Genomic DNA, 18,831 nt, shown 5'->3' with positions numbered 1-18,831 from the left:
GCCAGCGTAGGGGTGAGTTGGGACTGAAGAGCAGGTGCGTTTCATGATCAAGATGAACTTTTAGAAGGTGGTGGTGGGTGTGAAACTGCAATAATCTCTGGGTTAGATAGGGTGGGAGATGAGGTTGGGAGCAGTGGGCATGAGAAAGGCACAGATGGTCTCAACCTTGGAATGTAAGAAATCCACGTGTGTATCACATTTGGTGTTTGAGGCAAGGGTAGAGGGAATGAAGAAGGGTTTAAGGAGGTAGGTAGTTATTTCTAGGAAAAAGGGTCTGGGATTGAGAGTGTGTATGGTAATAGACATCCTTGGCTGCCAATCTCCAAACTCCCAGCAGTGTGTTTTTTCAAAAAGTTGTCATCAGCGAGATGCTGAGCCACAATCCCTGAAGAACTTGAAGGTTGGCAGAAGAGGGATCTTTGTGTGCGTGGGGAAGAGGGAATGGTCTACTAACGTCTTGAGCAGGTGGCTTTCTCGCAACAAAAATTGGGAATGTTTCCTCTAGGGTACTGGAAATACAGGAATTTTTATATTTGGAATTGCCCTTTTTCTTTCCCCCCCGCCAAAACCAGGTGCAGGTTTGTGATGGGGTACAGTTCCTCAGCCACCGACAGCCCTTCAGTACCTCCTCGGAATTGTGTGTGTTTGAGCCCAGGTAGAGTGTCGGTTGGCTAACTGTACTGGACATCACCACTGAGCCCACTCCTAACTCAAATGTCCACATAAGCGTGTTTCAGCAGGGCTAACCGAACAGTGCCCAGGAACTTTAATCCTGGCTGTTTCGCCAAATCCATAGGGAGGGGAGGAGGGGACACGGGGGCTAATTGTAGAGGCTGCACCAGTACTCCCAACAGTTTCAAAACGTTCACAGGCATCAACAACAACAACAACTTGCATTTATATAGTGCCTTTAACGTAGTAAAACGTTAAAGGCACTATATCGCAAGAGCGATTATCAAACAAAATTTGACACGAGCCTCATGAGATATTAGGACAGGTGACCAAAAAGCTTGGTTTTAAGCAGCGTCTTAAGGAGAGGAGGGAAGTAGAGAGGCGGAGAAGTTTAGGGTCTAGGCTGCTAAAGACAAGGCCACCAATGGTGGAGCGATGAAAATCAGGGAAGTGCAAGAGACGAGAATTGGAGGAACACAGAGTTCTCGGAGAGTTGTAGGGGTGGAGGAGGTTGCAAAGGAACTGACACTTAGTTCCGATCAGAACTACAATTATCAGCTTGTGGTATCTGAGCAACAGATCTGCAAGCAGCAGAGAAGCTCCTTTAAATAACTTATTTAAGTTGCAGACGGAAACACAGCTTTTTATAATATTTCGGGGAAGATAAATGTCAAAATTAATCCCTGACTGGAGAAAAAAAAAACCCCATCAGCAGAGGAGCTGAGGAGAATTTTTTTAAGCGTGAGTTATGTTGATCTGGAATGCACCGCCTGAAAGGGCGGTGGAAGCAGATTCAATAGTAACTTTCAAAAGGGAATTGGATAAATACTTGAAAAGGAAAAATTTGCAGGGTTGTGGGAAAAGAGCAGGGGAGTGGGACTAATTGAATAGCTCTTTCAAAGAGTCTTCATAGGCATGATGGGCCGAATGGCAGCCTCCTGTGCTGTACCATTCTATAATTCATCAATTCTATGAACTTCGTGTCTTTCTGCTGTCTAATGTGACCGTACATTCAGGAGAATGTTTGAAATTAAGGAGATTACTCTCTAGGTCTGATACATATTACAATATGATGGATGGTGCTCATTCTAATCTAACTCCCCAACGCCTTTGTGAAGGAACTATGGATAAAATGGAGTCCCACGTGAAACATTCTGTCTTAAGTACCCACCATCATCACACCTTCTATTACTGTAACCGTGAAAATATATTTGATGGTCAGTCTACTTTCTCCCAGATTTTCCTAATGCACCACATGGGGTGGGGTGAAATTCTGTTCTGTTTTTTTTCCTCCCTACAGTTTAACAGTCCTGTGAGTTTAGGATCTGGCTTTGAACAGATGTGAAGTGGGCTGCTGACTGGTAATTTTACATCAGCGATGCATCAAAGTGTGGAACGTGGACATTGTGTGTAAACAAAACCCTTGCAGTGCGGTCCAGTCCACTGCCCTCTCCTCAAATTATATTTGTAAACAATTTTACAACACCAAGTTATAGTCCAGCAATTTTATTTTAAATTCACAAGCTTTCGGAGATTTTCTCCTTCCTCAGGCAAATGTTTCAAGAGCTCCTTGAAACATTTGCCTGAGGAAGGAGAAAATCTCCGAAAGCTTGTGAATTTAAAATAAAATTGCTGGACTATAACTTGGTGTTGTAAAATTGTTTACAATTGTCAACCCCAGTCCATCACCGGCATCTCCACACTCAAATTATATGACCTGAAGACACCGACTGGTGTTGTGCTATGGTTCCATAGGCCAATAGAACTCCAGCACTTCTTCCAGATGGTCAATCGTGCCACCTGGATGGCAAGCATCTGTGGACTATTCCACTATAGCAGGCATCACACACACGCCTGAACCATTTTCTTTCCAGCAATACTGATTTATTTTTAATGTAAATCCCAATTTTTCTCTTTTTTTGCTGGTAGGGCTCGCCCCCCTCCCCCCCCCCCCCCCCCCCAGTAGCCAAGGCAAAGAGAGCACCTGGCTCTTCACCGACACGAACTGCAAGATCACGGCCAAGGCACAGCTATTCCGTGCGTGGGGGGAGCGTTTAATGCCCTGGCCGGGGACATTACGTGGGGGTGGGGGTGGGGAGATTGTGGTTGCAAACCCACATGCCCTGCTTCATCACCACAAGTTGCAGTTTTGACCCTCTGTGCCAGAGTGCGGTCAAACTACTTTAATCTCTTCTGCTTTCCTTCCCCTTTCCTCCCTCCCCTGTATGCAGACTACCTCATTCATTCTGGAGGATTGAGAGTCCAGAGACAAGGAGGCTGTCTCCGGTCATTCAGCCAGCGCCTGCACTTCACCGATACAGGAAATTTACTTCTCCCCCCAGCCGGATTTATTTCACTTCCTGCGGGAAGCTCAGATGTAAATGCCTTTCGAGAGCTGAGATCAAACTCTGGTCTCCTCGGTGCGGTCACCCTGAGAAAGACACAGGATACAGAGGAAATGAACCAGTACATGTGGTCACTGAAATACTGTTTCTGTTCTACTCTTCGAAATTCTGCTGTCACTAACCCCCCCCCGCCCCGCCACCTGTCCTAAATCATCATGATAAGATTTGGGGTTTAATGCAAGGAGAGCCACCTTAAGAACACCACAACAGATTCCTAGATTATTATAATAAAGATTGGGTTTACAGTCTCATTCCATGCTGACTTCTGCCTCCTGTGTTTTTAAGCAAAGACTTGGCACAGTTTCAGAAGAATAAAAAGAGAGAGATTGCTGGCATTGGGTCTGGAGTCAGACACACAGCTGCTCTTGTGCACCATCTAGTGTGCAGTTCCAGAGCAGCACTTCCAGTGGTTGTGTGGAGGGGACAAGGGGGGAAAGTAGCTCAATTTAAATAAAAATTTATGTACTTGCAGTTTCTTTCTCCTTCAAAAAAAATCAATGTTATGTAAAGAAGAGAAAACAAATTTAATTGTGTCCATGGATACAAATCACAGTCTACTTTTGTTTTAATTAAACTAAGATATTTTATATTACAGCAAATGGGATCGTTCAACTTAAACAGAATCTGAGCTCATCAGATTGGCAACATCCAGTAACACTGGGGTACCAGATGGGGAAAAGGGCCATTTGACAACAGGTCAAAAATTATCCAATCGGGTAATGAATTGGCGCGGGATTGCGGTGGGCCTCGAGGACGGATATGTTGAGAGACTGATGATAAGAGTATGGGGGTGGGGTGGTTGGAGGCAGAAGGACATGTGATGAAACCTCCAACGTCCAACCAGAGTTGGCGACTCTAGGTTAAATCCCCTATTAAATGTCCGAAAAAAATTAGTAAAAATACCAGCAGCACTTAATTCTTCCACTGAGAGAAAAGAAAATTGCAACGGCCGTTGATGACAGTTTTGCTACAACGTACATTCCCAGTGTTTCAACAACCGCAGGCGGCGAATGTGTTAAACTTTTCCCCTTCCAGCCTGTATTTCGGAGCGTGATGTGTCAGAATCAAGACTCCTCATCAGCTGCCAGATCGTCCACTTCCTGCAGCGTGTAGTCCAGAATAGTGTCGTGTCCCTCGAACTTGAAATGACCCTTGAACTTCTTCTCCTGAAGCATCAGGGGGAACCAGATGATGTCATCAGGCCACATCTTGTCAAATGGGACCTTGTCCAGGTCGAACCACTGCGGGCGCATCTCTGCGGGAGGCAGTAAACAGGAGGTGGAGACTCAAGTTTTGTTTTTCAAATTCAAAACAACAAATGCAAAACAAAAAAAAGCTGATTGATTGTGCTGGACTCAACAACTTACATTTCTATAGCAAAAGCAAAATACTGTGGATGCTGGAAATCTGAAATAAAAACAGAAATTTTGGAAAAGCTCAGCAAGTGAGGCAGCATCTGTGGAGAAAGGAACAGAGTTAATGTTTCAGGTCGAAGACCTTTCGTCAGAATGTTAACTCTGTTTCTTTCTCCACAGATACTGCCTGACTTGCTGAGCTTTTCCAGCATTTTCTGTTTTTATTTGCATTTCTATAGCGCCTTTAACGCAGTAAAACATCCCAAGGCGATTAACAGACAATATTGGACACCGAGTCACACGAGCAGATATTCAGACAGATGACCAAAAGCTTGGTCAAAGAGGTAGGTTTTAAGGATGGTCTTAACGTAGGAGAGAGAGGTGGAGAGACAGAAAGGTTTAGGGAGGGAATTCCAGAGCTTAGGGTCTAGACAGCTGAAGGCACAGCCGCCAATGGTGGGGCGATGGAAATTGGGGATGCACAAGTTCTGGTCTCCATGTTATAAAAAGGATAAAGAGGCACTGGAGAAGATGCAAAAAAGATTTACAAGGATGACATCAGAACTGGGAGGTTGTACTTATCAGTAAAGATTGAACAGGCTGGGGCTATTTCTCTAGAAAACAGAAGGCTGAAACCCGATAGAAGTCTTTAAAATTATGACGGGGTGTGATAGGATAGACGCAGAGAAGATGTTTCCATTTGTGGAGGTGTCCAAAACTAGGGACCATAAATATAAGATAGTCACCAATAAATCCAATAGGGAATTCAGGAGAAACTTCTTTACCCAGAGAATGGTTACCACAAGGAGTAGTTGAGGGGAATAGCATTGATGTATTTAAGGGGATGCAAAATAAACGCATGGGGGAGAATGGAATATAAGGTTATGCAGATAGGGTAAGATGAAGAGGGGAGGGAGGAGGCTTGTGTGGTGTATAAACGCTGGCATAGACCTGTTGGGCTGAATGGCCCGTTTCTGTGCTGTACATTCTATGCAAGAGGCCAGAATTGGAGGAATGCAGAGATCTCGGAGGGTTGTAGGGCTGCTCAGGTTAGAGAGATAGGGAGGGACGAGGCCATGGAGGGATTTGAACACATCCTCAGGATGCCCTAAAGTGCTTTGCAGTCAATGAATTACTTTTGAAGTGTGGTCATTACCTTCCGATTCCACTGGTTCCCCTTGGTAACCAACTGTACGGAATATGTGAACGTCCAAGAGTTCCGTCTCACCGACAAATTCAAACTTGATCTGTCCGATTTTTTCCAAGCTGTGCGCAGTCAGACTGCTCTCCTCCCATAATTCCCTGAGGAAGGAAGTACCTTTACTTTAAACACAAATTAAAAAGAGGTTTCAAATGAATATTTCTGATGGCTGGAGCGTGGGAAACAGGAGGAGGCCATTCAGCCCCTTGAGCCTGTTCCGCCATTCAATTAGATCATGGCTGATCTGTACCTCAACTCCATTGAGCAGCACTGATAGCTGCATTCACTGACAACAATATCACACTGATTAACGAGAGGCTATCAGTTCTCCTGATGCTTCGTTGTTAAGGATAGCGCAGCACTAAACCACCCAGACCAGAAGGCCCCAGATTGAAACTCCTGTCTGCGATGAACTAGCTGGAGTATTGTGTCCAATTCTGGGCATCACATTATAGGAATGATGTCAAGGCCTTGGAGAGGGTGCAGAGGAGATGTACTAGAATGGTAGCAGGGATGAGGAGTTTCAGTTATCTGGAGAAACTAGAGAAGCTGGGATTGTTCTCCTTGGAGCAGAGAAGGTTAAGGGGAGATTTAATGGAAGTGTTTGGAATTATGAGGGGTTTTGATAGAGCAGATAGGGAGAAACTGTTTCCACTGGCAGGAGAGTAGGTAACCAGAGGACGCAGATTTAAGATAATTGGCAAAAGAAACAGAGGGGATATACAGTGAGTTGTTATGATCTGGAATGCATTGCTTGAAAGGGCAGTGGAAGTAGGTTCAATAGTAAATTTCAAAAGGGAATTGGATAAATACTTGAAAAGAAAAGAATTGCAGGGCTATGGGGAAAGAGTGGTGGAGTGGGACTAATTGGATAGCTCTTTTAAAGAGCTGGCACAGGCATGATGGGCTGAATGGCCTCCTATGCTATAAGATTCTATGATCTGAGCTAAGGCACTACATTTGGCCTCAGTACACCTATACCAGAGATGGGGAATCAGCCAGGATACCCACTCCTGATCACTATTCAGAGATCCATGCTGGATCGAATGCATGTGTGGGGATCATGACAGGATCGGCGTGCCTGCAATGCCCTCCCTGGTCGAACAGCCTGCCGACACTCACTGTTCTAGGCTTGAAGATGGCGACTGGAAGGTTGCTGCCCCACTGCGGAATTGTATTCCAGTGAGAATTAGCATCTTTTATGGGGACAGGGAGGGGAAGAAAAAGCAATATGTAAAAAGCTCCACAAACATTACCTCTTTGCTCCTTCCTCTATGGTTTCTCCAGGCTGCACTTTGCCTCCAAACCCATTCCACCGGCCTACTCCAAACCCCCGTTTTTTCATCCCCAGCAGGATCTGCCGCTGCCTCCTGACCATCACGAGGGTCAACAGCTTGGTGGTGAACATTTCTCCGCAGCAGTGGTTGATCAACAGCTGACAGCTCTCGGTCAAAAGAAACGGATGTAAAACAGCTTTGATACGCCAAACAACAACTTGCATTTACATAGCGCCTTTAACGTAGTAAAATGTCCCAACGCGCTTCACAGGAGCGTCATCAGACAAAAAATTGTCACATAAGGAGACATTAGGACAGGGAGCTTGATCAAAGAGGTAGGTTTTAAGGAGGGTTTTAAAGGAGGAGAGGGGGGTAGAATGGCAGAGAGGTTAAGGGAAGGAATTCCAGAGTTTAGGGCCTAGGCAGCTGAAGGCACCGCCGCCAATGGTAGGGCGAAGGGTGTGGGGGATGCACAAGAGTCCAGAGTTCTTGGAATGCAGAGATCTCAGAGGGTTGTAGGGCTGGAGGAGGTGACAGAGATAGGGAGGGTTGAGACCATGGATCAATCACCAACTCAGGTAGTGTATACATAAGAAAGACTTGCATTTATATAGCGCCTTTCAGGACCGCAAGACGCGCTTTACAGACAATGAAGTATTTTTTAAAGTGTAGCCACTGTTGTAACGTAATCTTAACAATGGAAATACAGCTTCTTGAGTCAGTGTCAATGGTTAGAACGCGAGGATGTTTCCAATCGAACAAGCAATGTATCCATTCTGGCTTTTGATGAATGAAAGATTTGTTACATTTGTGAGCCCGGGACAGGTACCTGGTTGATTGACAGCTCGGCTCCCGCAGGCTGCGCCTTCTTTAGCACCTGGAGCAGGGCATTGGCTCCGACTCCCTTCACCGGCACCGATTAAAATCGAATCGAAGCTCGCCGGCCGATACCCACGAGGAGAGTTACACTCAATGCGCACCGGCCGGAAACAAAAAGAAGAGAATAAGCGGGGAAAAAAAGACACGGTTTAAAGCAACGATCCCAGTTATTACCGAGATCAATTTCTGTGCAAGTTAATTTTAAAATAAATTGCAAAAGGGTCATGAGATTTTGGAGCCTCGATGAAATACTTACATTTTGCACAGAATTTTATTTCTGTATCGCAAATATTTTAAATCCGAAAGAATGCGTTTTAAATGAGTATTTTTATTGAAAAAATAGTCTGTATTTAATTAACGATTGACCGGTTTCACGAGAGATTCTTTCTAAAGTTTCAATTGTGTGGCGAGTTTGTGGGGCTTTGCTTCCTGCGGGGGAGAGTTCGGTGTGACTCGGAGAGCCCGGGCCCGAGGTGAGTATTTACAGCCGGACTTTGAGGGGTTTAATGTCCTTATTAATGTTTCAGTTCCCTTTGAGAACACTTCATCGTATCGACTGCTAAAGACTCGGTTTGTGTTCCGTATTTGTTCAGAGCAGTTTATCTCCCGATCGAACATTTATATAATAATCTGACACTTGCCTCATCCTCTCTGGTGTCTCAACAACAACTTGCATTTATATAGCACCTTTACCCACTCCACCCTCCTCCCCACGTTCCACCCTTCACAAACTGCAAATCATCCAAACCTCTGCCGCCCGCACCCTATTCCTCACTGAGTCCTGCTCCCTGATCACCCCGTCCTTATCGATCGGCTTTGGTTTCCAGTCCCCGAATGCAAAATCTTTATCTACAGATTCCTTAGCTGCCTCATTTCTTCCCTACCCAACAGCCTCAAACCACCCCTCCCTGCAGCCTCTCCTCCTCCTGCCCCGCCCAGCCTTATCCACTCCTGGTTGCTTTGCACGCCTTCCTCATTGCAGCCTCAGTCCCAGAGTCTTCAGCCGTCTTGGCCTCACATTTTGAAATGCCGGGGGTAATCTTAATTTAACCCGCCGGGCAAGTTCAGGTCGGAGGCCCCTCTTACTCTACTTGCTTCTACAAGTGTGTGAAAAGAAAGAGAGTAGCAAAAGCAAATGTGGGTCCCTTAGAGGCTGAGACAGGAGAAATTATAATGGGGAATAAGGAAATGGCAGAGATGTTAAACAAATATTTTGTATCTGTCTTCACAGTAGACGACACAAAAAAATACCAGAAATAGTGGTGAACCAAGGGTCTAACAAGAGTGACGAACTTAAAGTAATTAATATTATTGAAGAAAAAGTACTGGAGAAATTAATGGGACTAAAAGCTGATAAATCCCATGGACCTGAGACCTACATCCTAGGGTTCTAAAAGAGGTGGCTGCAGAGACAGTGAATGCATTGGTTGTGATCTTCCAAAATTCTAGAAGGGTCCCAGTGGATTGGAAGGGAGCAAATGTAACCCCACTATTCAAGAAAGAAGGGAGAGAGAAAATAGCGAACTACAGGCCAATTAGCCTGACATCAGTTGTCGGGAAAATGCTGGAACCCATTATTAAGGATGTGGTAAAACTTAGAAAATCATAATATGATTAAGCAGAGTCAATATGGTTTTATGAAAGGGAAATCATGTTTGACAAATCTATTAGAGCTTTTTGAGGATATAACTAGATAAGGGGTAGATAAGGGGAACCAGTGGATGTCGTATATTTGGATCTTCAAAAGGCATTCGATAAGGTGCCACACAGAAGGTTGTTACGCAAGGTAAGGGCTCATGGGGTCGGGGTAATATATTAGCATGGATAGAGGACTGGTTAACGGACAGAAAACAGAGAGTAGGAATAAACGTGTCATTTTCAGGTTGGCAGGCTGTAACTAGTGGGGTGCCGCAAGGATCAGTGCTTGGGTCTCAGCTATTTACAATCTATATCAATGACTTAGATGAAAGGACCGAGTTTAATGTATCCAGGTTTGCTGATGATACAAAGCTAGGTTGGAAAGTAAGTTGTGAGGAGGTCACTAATGCCTCCAGTTGCTCGAGCTCAAGTTGAGGGTTTCTGAGCTTGAGGGGCAGCTGGAGTCACTGCAGAGCATAAGGGAGGCTGGATTGTACGTTCCAGGAGGTGGTCACCCTGCAGCCACAGAGAGTTCAGGATAGCAAGTGGGTGGCCATCCAAAAGGGTAGGAAGAGGCAGGCAGAGGAGGAATCTTCTGGGTATGTGCCACTCTCACAGGTATTCAGCATTGAATACCAGTGAGGGTGACGACACCTCGAAGGAATGCAGTTCTGAGCTTGGCACCATGGGGAAAAGGACTGCACAGGGGGGACAGTGAAGTGTAGAAATGCAGTAGTCACATGGGATTCGATAGTCAGGGGGACAGACAGGCATTTCTGTGACTGTCGATGGGAGTCCCGAATGGTGTGTTGCCTCCCTGGTGCCAGGGTAAAGGGCATCACGGAGAGGGTGCAGAACATTCCACGGGGGGAAGGGGAACAGCCAGAAGTCGTGGTCCACATGGGTACCAACGGCATAGGGAAGAAATGGGATGAGGTCCTGCAGCTAGAGTTTCAGGAGCTAGGGAGGAAGATAAAAAGCAGGACCTCAAAGGTAGTAATCTCTGGATTGCTCTCAGTGCCACGTGCTAGTGAGTACAGAAATAGGAAGATAAGGCAGGTTAATGCGTGGCTAGAGACATGGTGCAAAAGGGAGGGCTTCAGATTCTTGGGCCATTGGGACCAGTCCTGGGGCAGGAGGGACCTGTTCAGGACGGACGGGTTGCACCTCAACAAAGCTGGGACAAATGTCCTCGCGGGGAAGTTCACTACTGCTGTGGGGGAGGGTTTAAACAAATTTGGCAGGGGGATGGGCACCAGGAAAGGAGAAACAAGGTGCACAAAGGATTGGGAGAGACAGATAGCACTAGAGTAAGAAATAGTACAGTATTAGGTGGGATCAGACTAAGAGAATACGAGAAAGTCTAAGATAGATTTAGAGTGCAAGTGTGTGAACGCACAAAGCTTGGTAAATAAGGTTGGTGAGCTGCAGGCGCAAATAGCCACATGGGAATATGATGTCGAGATGATAACAGACCTGGCTCAAAAAAGGGCAGGATTGGGTACTAAATATTCCTGGATACAAGGCGTTCAGGAAAGATAGGGAAGGAAAAAAAGGAGAGGGGTTGGCAGTATTGATTAAGGAGAATATTGCAGTACTGGAGAGAGAGAATGTCCTGGAGGGATCAAAGACAGAATCTGTTTGGTTAGAGTTGAGAAACAAGAAGTGCCATTACACTACTGGGTGTATTCTAAGGGCCACCAACTAGAGGAAAGGATTTGGAGGAGCAAATTTGCAATTAAATTACAGAGAGGTGCAAGAGCCATAGAGTAGTGATAATGGGGGACTTCAACTATCCTAATATAGACTGGGATAGTAATTGTGTAAAGGGTGAAAAGGGGGAGGAATTTCTGAAGTGTGTTCAGGAGAACTTTCTTGATCAGTATGTTTCTGGCCCAACGAGGAAGGAGGCATTGCTGGATCTGGTTCTGGGGAACGAGGTGGATTAAGTGTCAGTGGGGGAACATTTAGGGAACAGTGATCATAGTATCATAAGGTTTAGATTAGTTATGGAAAAGGACATGGAGCAATCTAGAGTAAAAATATTTAATTAGAGGAGGGCCAATTGCAGTGGGTTGAGAACAGATCTGACCAGGGTAAAATGGAATCAAAGATTGGCAGGCAAAACTGTATTCGAAAAATGGGCGGCCTTTAAAGAGGAGATGGTTCAAGTAAAATCTAGGTACATTCCCACGAGGGGGAAAGGTAGAGCAACCAAAGCCAGAGCTCCCTGGATGACGAAAGAGATAGGGAGTAAGAAGCAGAAAAAGGGGGCGTATGACAGGTGTCAGTGAGAGCCAGGCTGAATATAAAAGGTACAGAGGAGAAGTGAAAAAGGATATAAGAGGGGCAAAAAGAGAATATGAGAATAGACCGGCAGCCAACATAAAAGGGAATCCAAAAGTCTTCTATAGGCATATAAATAGTAAATGGGTAGTAAGAGAAGGGGTCGGGCCGATTAGGGACCAAAAAGGAGATCTACGCATGGAGGCTGAGGGCATGGCTGAGGTACTAAATGAGTATTTTGCATCTGTCTTTACCAAGGAAGAAGGTGCTGCCAAAATCACAGTAAAAGCGGAGGTAGTTGACATACTGGATGGGCTAAAAATTGCTGAAGAGGAAGTACTAGAAAGGCTGGCTGTACTTAAAGTAGATAAGTCACCAGGTCCGGATGGGATGCATCCTAGGTTACTGAAGGAGGTAAGGGTGGAAATTGCAGAGCCGCTGGCCATAATCTTCCAGTCATCCTTAGATATGGGGATGGTGCCAGAGGACTGGAGAATTGCAAATGTTACACCCTTGTTCAAAAAAGGGTGTAAGGATAATCCCAGCAGCTACAGGCCAGTCAGTTTAACCTTGATGGTGGGGAAGCTTTTAGAAATGATAATCCGGGACAAAATTAACAGTCACTTAGACGAGTGTGGATTAATAAAGGAAAGTCAGCACGGATTTGTTAAAGGCAAATCGTGTTTAACTAACTCGATTGAGTTTTTTGATGAGGTAACAGAGAGGGCAATGCGGTTGATGTAGCATCATGGAAAGGTTACAGCACGGAAGGAAGCCAATCGGCCCATCGAGTCTGCGCCAGCTCTATGCAAGATGTGTATATGGACTTCCAAAATGCGTTTGATAAAGTGCTACATAATAGGTTTGTCAGCAAGATTAAAGCCCATGGAATAAAAGGGGCAGTGGCAGCAGGAATACGAATTTGGCTAAATGACAGGGAACAGAGAGTAGTGGTGAACAGTTGTTTTTCGGACTGGAGGAAGATATACAATGGTGTTCCCCAGGGGTCGGTACTAGGACCACTGTTTTTTTTGATATATATTAATGACTTGGACTTGGGTGCACAGGGCACAATTTCCAAATTTGCAGATGACACAAAACTTTGAAGTGTAATAAACAGTGAGGAGGATAGACTTCAAGAGGATATTGACAGGCTGGTGGAATGGGCGGACACGTGGCAGATAAAATTTAACACAGAGAAGTGCGAAGTGATACATTTTGGTAGGAAGAATGAGGAGAGGCAATATAAAATAAAGGGTACAATTCTAAAAGGGGTGCAGGAACAGAGAGACCTGTAGGTATATGTGCACAAATCTTTGAAGGTGGCAGGAGAGGTTGAGAAAGTGGTTAAAAAAGCATATGGGATCCTGGGCTTTATAAATAGAGGCATAGAGAACAAAAGCAAGGAAGTTATGTTGAAACTTTATAAAACACTGGTTCGGCCACAACTGGAGTATTGTGTCCAATTCTGGGCACCGCACTTTAGGAAGGATGTGAAGGCCTTAGAGAGGGTGCAGAAAAGATTTACTAGAATGGTTCTAGAGATGAGGGACCTCAGTTACAAAGATAGACTGGAGAAGCTGGGAAGGTTGAGAGGAGATTTGATAGAAGTGTTCAAAATTATGAAGGGTTTAGGTAAAGTAAATAAAGAGAAACTGTTCCCATTGGCAGAAGGGTCGAGAACCAGAGGACACAGATTTAAGGTGATTGGCAAAAGCACCACAGGCGACATGAGGAAAAACTTTTTTTCGCAGTGAGTGGTTATGATCTGGAATGCACTAGCTGAAAGGATGGTGGAAATAGATTCAATCATGGCTTTCAAACAGGAATTGGATAAATACTTGAAGGGAAAAAAATTGCAGGGCTACAGGGAAAAAGTGGGGGAATGGGACTAACTGGATTGCTCTTACAAAGACCCGGCACAGGCTCGATGGGCTGAATGGCCTCCTTCTGTGCTGTGACCATTCTAAGATTTTAAGAGTCTGCAAAGGGATTTCGACAGGTTCAGTGAGTGGGCAAGAAGGTGGCAGATGGAGTATAATGTGGGGAAGTAAGAGGTTATTCACTTTGGTAGGAAGAACAGAAAAACAGGATTTTTTTTAAATGGTGAGAAACTATTAAATGTTTGTGTTCAGAGGGATTTGGGTGTCCTCATACAAGAAGCACAGAAAGTCAACATGCAGGTACAGCAAGCAATTAGGAAGGCAAATGGTATGTTGGCCTTTATTGTGAGGGATTTGGAGTAGAAGAGTAAGGAAGTCTTGCTGCAATTGTACAGGGCTTTGGTGAGGCCACACCTGGAGTACTGTGTACAGTTTTGGTCTCCTTGCCTAAGGAAGGATATATTTGCCTTCGAGATGGTGCAACGAAGGTTCACTAGATTGATTCCTGAGATGAGAGGGTTGTCCTATGAGGAGAGATTGAGTAGAATGGACCTATACTCTCTTGGAGTTTAGAAGAATGAGAGGTGATCTCATTGAAACATATAAGATTCTGAGAGGGCTTGACAGGGTAGATGCTGAGAGGCTGTTTCCCCTGGCTGGAGAGTCTAGAACTAGGGGGCATAGTCGTCCATTTAAGACTGAAATGAGAAATTTCTTCACTCAGAGCGTTGTGAATCTATGGAATTCTCTACCCCAAAGGGCTGTGGATGCTGAGTCATTGAGTATATTCAAGACTGAGATGGGTAGATTTTTGGACTCGAGGGGAATCGAGGGATATGGGGATCGGGCGGGAAAGTGGAGTTGAGGTGGAAGATCAGCAATGATCTTATTGAATGGTGGAGCAGGCTCGAAGGACAGTATGGCCTACTCCTGCTCCTATTTCTTATGTTCTTACTCCCTGTTCGATTGCTTTGGGATGTTTAATTACAGTGAAGGCCTAGTATATTGACGCACGGTGTTGTAGCAATGCAGATTGGTACCCATGCCCACAACCTCCACTCTGCTGACTTCTCACCTCGCTTGTCCCATTGCTGAATGGAATCCATCCAGGGGGAAAGGCAGAGGGAGAGATGATGGAATTAGGCTAGAGAAATGGAAGGTGTGTGACTCTTGGAATTAAAACAAAAGACGTTCTGCAAGTATTAAGATGTGTTATTTTCTCCCTGCTATTTGTCAGGCGATATGATCTCTCGGGTCCAGCGTCGTTTGTTTCACACAACAGCGGAACGGCTGAAAAAAACTCCGGCCGAGCAGAGGTGGCTGGCCAGGCAACTGAGTGACCCCTACGTGAAATCCGCCCGGCAACAGAACTACCGCTGTCGGAGCGCGTTTAAGCTGCTGGAGATAGACGAGAAGCATGGCATCCTGCAGCCTGGGTTCAGTGTGATTGACTGCGGCGCAGCGCCTGGAGCCTGGAGCCAGGTCGCGGTTCACAGGGTCAACGCCACAGGCTCTGGTGAGTGACGTGCAGCTGATGGGAGGGGAGGGGAGGGGGGTCCGGGTACAATTTACTCTATTGTAGCAGGGCTCGAAAGATCAATTAGTCCGTAATTTTTTAAACTGGAGGACGGGGGTCAAACCCTCGGTGGGTGGGGGGGTCTGCGAGCTGATCAAATTCCTGTCCATCTGGGGCTGTGAGTGCTGCTTATCGCAAACACAATGTCTCAAGTGCATGTTTTCTGAAAGTTTATTTGTTGAATTACTAGCACGTTATTTCTGTTGCTGTTTAATAAACATTTTATGCAATGAATAGCTGGCACTGACATTTAGAATATAGGACAAGGGGCTCCCAGGACTGTGTCAGTATTTGCAGGGGTCCCCAGGAGTAGGTCAGCATTTCATGACCTCAGGATGTCCCAAAGTGCTTTACAGTCAATCAAGTACTTTTGAAGTGTAGTCACTGTTGTAATGTAGGAAAATGCGGCGGTCAATTTGCGCACAGCAAGATCCCAGAAACAGCAATGTGATAAAGACCAAATCCTCTGTTTTTAGTTGTGTTTGTTGAGGGATAAATATTGGCCAGGACATCAGGGGAACTCCTCTGTTCTTCTTTGAATAGTGCCATGGGATCTTTTACGTCCGCCTGAGAGGGCAGATGTTGCCTCGGTTTAGCTTCTCATCCGAAAGACAGCACCTCTGACAGTGCAGCATTCCCTCAGTACTGCACTGGAATGTGAGCCTGGATTGTGTGCTCAAATTTCTGGAGTGGGGCTTGACTCCACGACCTTCTGACACATGCTCTAGCCATGTGCCTCCCTAGAATGCCACTTGGGCGAGGTACCAGACTGCAGATTTCTCACATTTTAAAAAATTTCAAAATATACATTATTTTGTAAAATTAGTATATACATACAGTTTACACACAGTTCAAGTAAAAAGACAATTCCAAGCAAGGCAGATCAAAGCAATACAGTGCAGATCATATACAGTATGATCTCATTATTACAATTTTAAAACACAGTACATCTCTTCTAATACATTCTCTACAATACAAGATGGGGTGGCCTTTCCCTATAGAGCCTTTGCGTAGGTAGCACCTCGCTTCAGCGCGTCCTGTAGCACGTACACCTGGACCTTGGAGTGTGTCAGTCGGCAACATTCGGTCGTGGACAGCTCCTTCTGCTGGAAGACCAGCAGGTTTTGGGCGAACCAAAGGGCCTCCTTCACCGAGTTGGTGGTCTTCCAGCCGCAGTTGATACCTGTCTCACACTCCACTTCCTTCCCCTCGCAGAGGGGAACAAGTAAAATTAAAGCAACCCGAATCACTACAGATGTGTCCGGGAATGTGTCCCCTCTTGAGCAAGGTTGGTGTAGGTGAGAGAAATAAATTAAATATTGTGTGGAGAGGGAGTAAGGTAAGTAGGGTCTGTCACAAAACATAAAGCGTCTCCGTACGTTTATTCTGCTTTGTTGATTATTTCGATTTCATTTCATCTCTCCAGATCCGGAGGCTCCTGTGGGTTTTGTTGTGGGAGTCGACCTTTTACACATCCCCCCACTGGATGGCGCCTTGTTCCTGCCTCATTCCGACCTCTTGCAGCCCGCAGTCCAAGCCAGAATACAGGAGTCACTGCCAGCAGGGGAGGCTCACGTGATCCTCAATGACATGGCGCCGAACGCCAGTGGCATCCGTGAGCTGGACCAGCAGCGACTCGCCGAGCTGTGCCTGTGCGTCCTGGGGCTGGCCAGGATGGTCCTGGGTCCTGGCGGCACCTTGCTCTGTAAATTTTGGGATGGGGTTCACAGCCGCCTCATCCAAAACCGACTCACCGAATTGTTCAGAGAGGTGAAGACTTTAAAACCGCGGGCGAGCAGGAAGGAATCGTCGGAGATCTACTTTTTAGCAAAACGCTACAGGAAAAGCTGATGTTTCTGAAAGAACAAAGACTTTATGCTCAAGAGAATTTTGATTGCGATCTAACAATTTGTAGAACTTGTTCATTTATATTTTCTCCCCATGCCCAGGCTGATAGTCCATCACCTAGCTGTGCTGCTCTGTAATCCTTTACGAGGAGATACGCAGGAAGCTGAGTTATTTGTTCCTCTGTTTCTCAAGATTAAAAAATTCTCCCTTGGTGCATAGTCACACATTGTACCCAGACTGACTAAAAAAGAAAGACTTGAAAAGAAAGAATTTCCATTTATAAAGCGACTTTCACGACCTTTTCAGGATCTCCCAAAGCGCCAATTAATTACTTTTGAAGCGTAGGCACTGTTGTAATGTAGGCAATGCAATTTATGCACAGCAAGCTCCCACAAACAGCAGTGAAATAAATGACCAGGTCATCTGTTTTAGGTGTTGGTTGAGGGATACATATTGGCCAGGATACCGGGAAGAACTCCCCTGCTCTTCTTCGAAATAGTGGCAATACATTCAGACATTTTATGGTTAGTTTCTTGGTACCTGCTGCCCATTAAGCAAGGGGGCTCAAACCCATACATGGCAGTTGTCTAATGATCAAGTAGCCTTTAGCAGTCAGCCTTGGCTCAGTGGTGGCATATCTTTTATTTAAAAAAATATTGTTTGAACTTTCTTTGCGTGGTATATAGGTTAGAAGATCCCAGGTGCGATTCCAGATCTATGCTGACTTAGCTGATCTCAGCCAGCATGGCAGTAAGGGGTGGTACAGTTGGTCTCAGTGCCCTTGGGCTAGGGTGGGGAAAAATCAACTATATTCACCATCTAGTCACCCCTGCTGGAAAAGGTGGGCGTCAGGTCAGGTCAGGATCAGGCTCAGCTGTGATGACCTCACCTGGCAACACTCACAGTCCTGGTTCACGGGTACTGGAAAGCTCTCGCAGAACCGTACACATGTGTAAAATGCATTGAGACATTTTCCTGTCGTTGAGTGCTACAGAAATACAAGTTGTCAACCGTGGCTCAGTGGGTAGCACTCTTGACTCTCAGTCAGAAGGTCGTGGATTCAAGTCCCAATCCAGAGACTTGAGTACATAATCCAGGCTGACACTCCCAGTGCAGTACTGAGGGAGTGCTGCACTGTCGAGGTGCCGTCTTTTGGATGAGATGTTGAACCCACGGAACTATTTCGAAGAAGAGCATGGACAATATTTATTCCTCAACCAACACCTAAAGCAGATTATCTAGTCACATTGCTGTTTGTGGGACCTTGCTGTGCACAAATTGTCTGTTGCATTGCCTACATTTCCAACATTACAATGGTAACGACACTTCGAAACTACTTTGTTGGTTGCAAAGCGGATTGTGACATCCTGGGGTCGTGACAGGTGCTATATAAATGCTATTTTCATTAAAATGTTGTACTTATCTCTACTTAAATCATTTTCTGAGTAATCTTAAACCTAGTCACTATTATTTACATAATTGCCTTATTCAGCTGTGGAACCTGCTTATATGTAGCCCAACAGTTATATTGACTGTATGTTACCTTCTGTTGGCACAAAAATCAAGACACAATTGTAACAACTACTTTGTTTTAATATTTGAAATATGTGTAATCCATCCAGAATAAATTATTTTGGCTTCAAAGGATGAATCACAATATACTTCAAAATGCGGGAATATGCACCAAAAACACAAAATTATAGAATATATAAATAACACTTCTTTATTCAGTCACTAAAGCAGTGCCCCGTCTCTCATGGGGGCTGGAATACAAAGGGGTGGAAGTTATGCTACAGTTATATAAAGCTCTG

At 45.2% G+C, this 18,831-nt stretch overlaps 2 protein-coding genes across 2 annotated transcripts; one reads left to right on the top strand and one right to left on the bottom strand.

The window, feature by feature from the left end:
- Window positions 1–2,632: 2,632 nt before the first annotated feature.
- On the bottom strand, window positions 2,633–8,701 carry nudt1 (nudix (nucleoside diphosphate linked moiety X)-type motif 1). The gene is made up of 4 exons (XM_068002951.1): window positions 7,740–8,701; window positions 6,890–7,075; window positions 5,589–5,734; window positions 2,633–4,332 (listed from the first exon to the last, which is right to left on the bottom strand). The coding sequence occupies exons 2-4, from the start codon at window positions 7,039–7,041 to the stop codon at window positions 4,142–4,144; spliced, it is 489 nt and encodes a 162-aa protein (XP_067859052.1). The 5' UTR covers window positions 7,042–7,075; window positions 7,740–8,701; the 3' UTR covers window positions 2,633–4,141.
- Window positions 8,166–18,664, top strand: mrm2 (mitochondrial rRNA methyltransferase 2). Its single transcript, XM_068002950.1, has 3 exons — window positions 8,166–8,262; window positions 14,834–15,112; window positions 16,599–18,664. Exons 2-3 carry the CDS (start codon window positions 14,839–14,841, stop codon window positions 17,021–17,023), a joined length of 699 nt encoding a protein of 232 aa, XP_067859051.1. The 5' UTR covers window positions 8,166–8,262; window positions 14,834–14,838; the 3' UTR covers window positions 17,024–18,664.
- Window positions 18,665–18,831: the final 167 nt, after the last annotated feature.

This window comes from Heptranchias perlo, chromosome 22 (genome assembly GCF_035084215.1).
Source record: "Heptranchias perlo isolate sHepPer1 chromosome 22, sHepPer1.hap1, whole genome shotgun sequence".
Taxonomy (NCBI): Eukaryota; Metazoa; Chordata; class Chondrichthyes; order Hexanchiformes; family Hexanchidae; genus Heptranchias; species Heptranchias perlo.
Note: the sequence above shows the minus strand (reverse complement) of the source record. Positions and strands in the feature narration are given on the sequence as shown.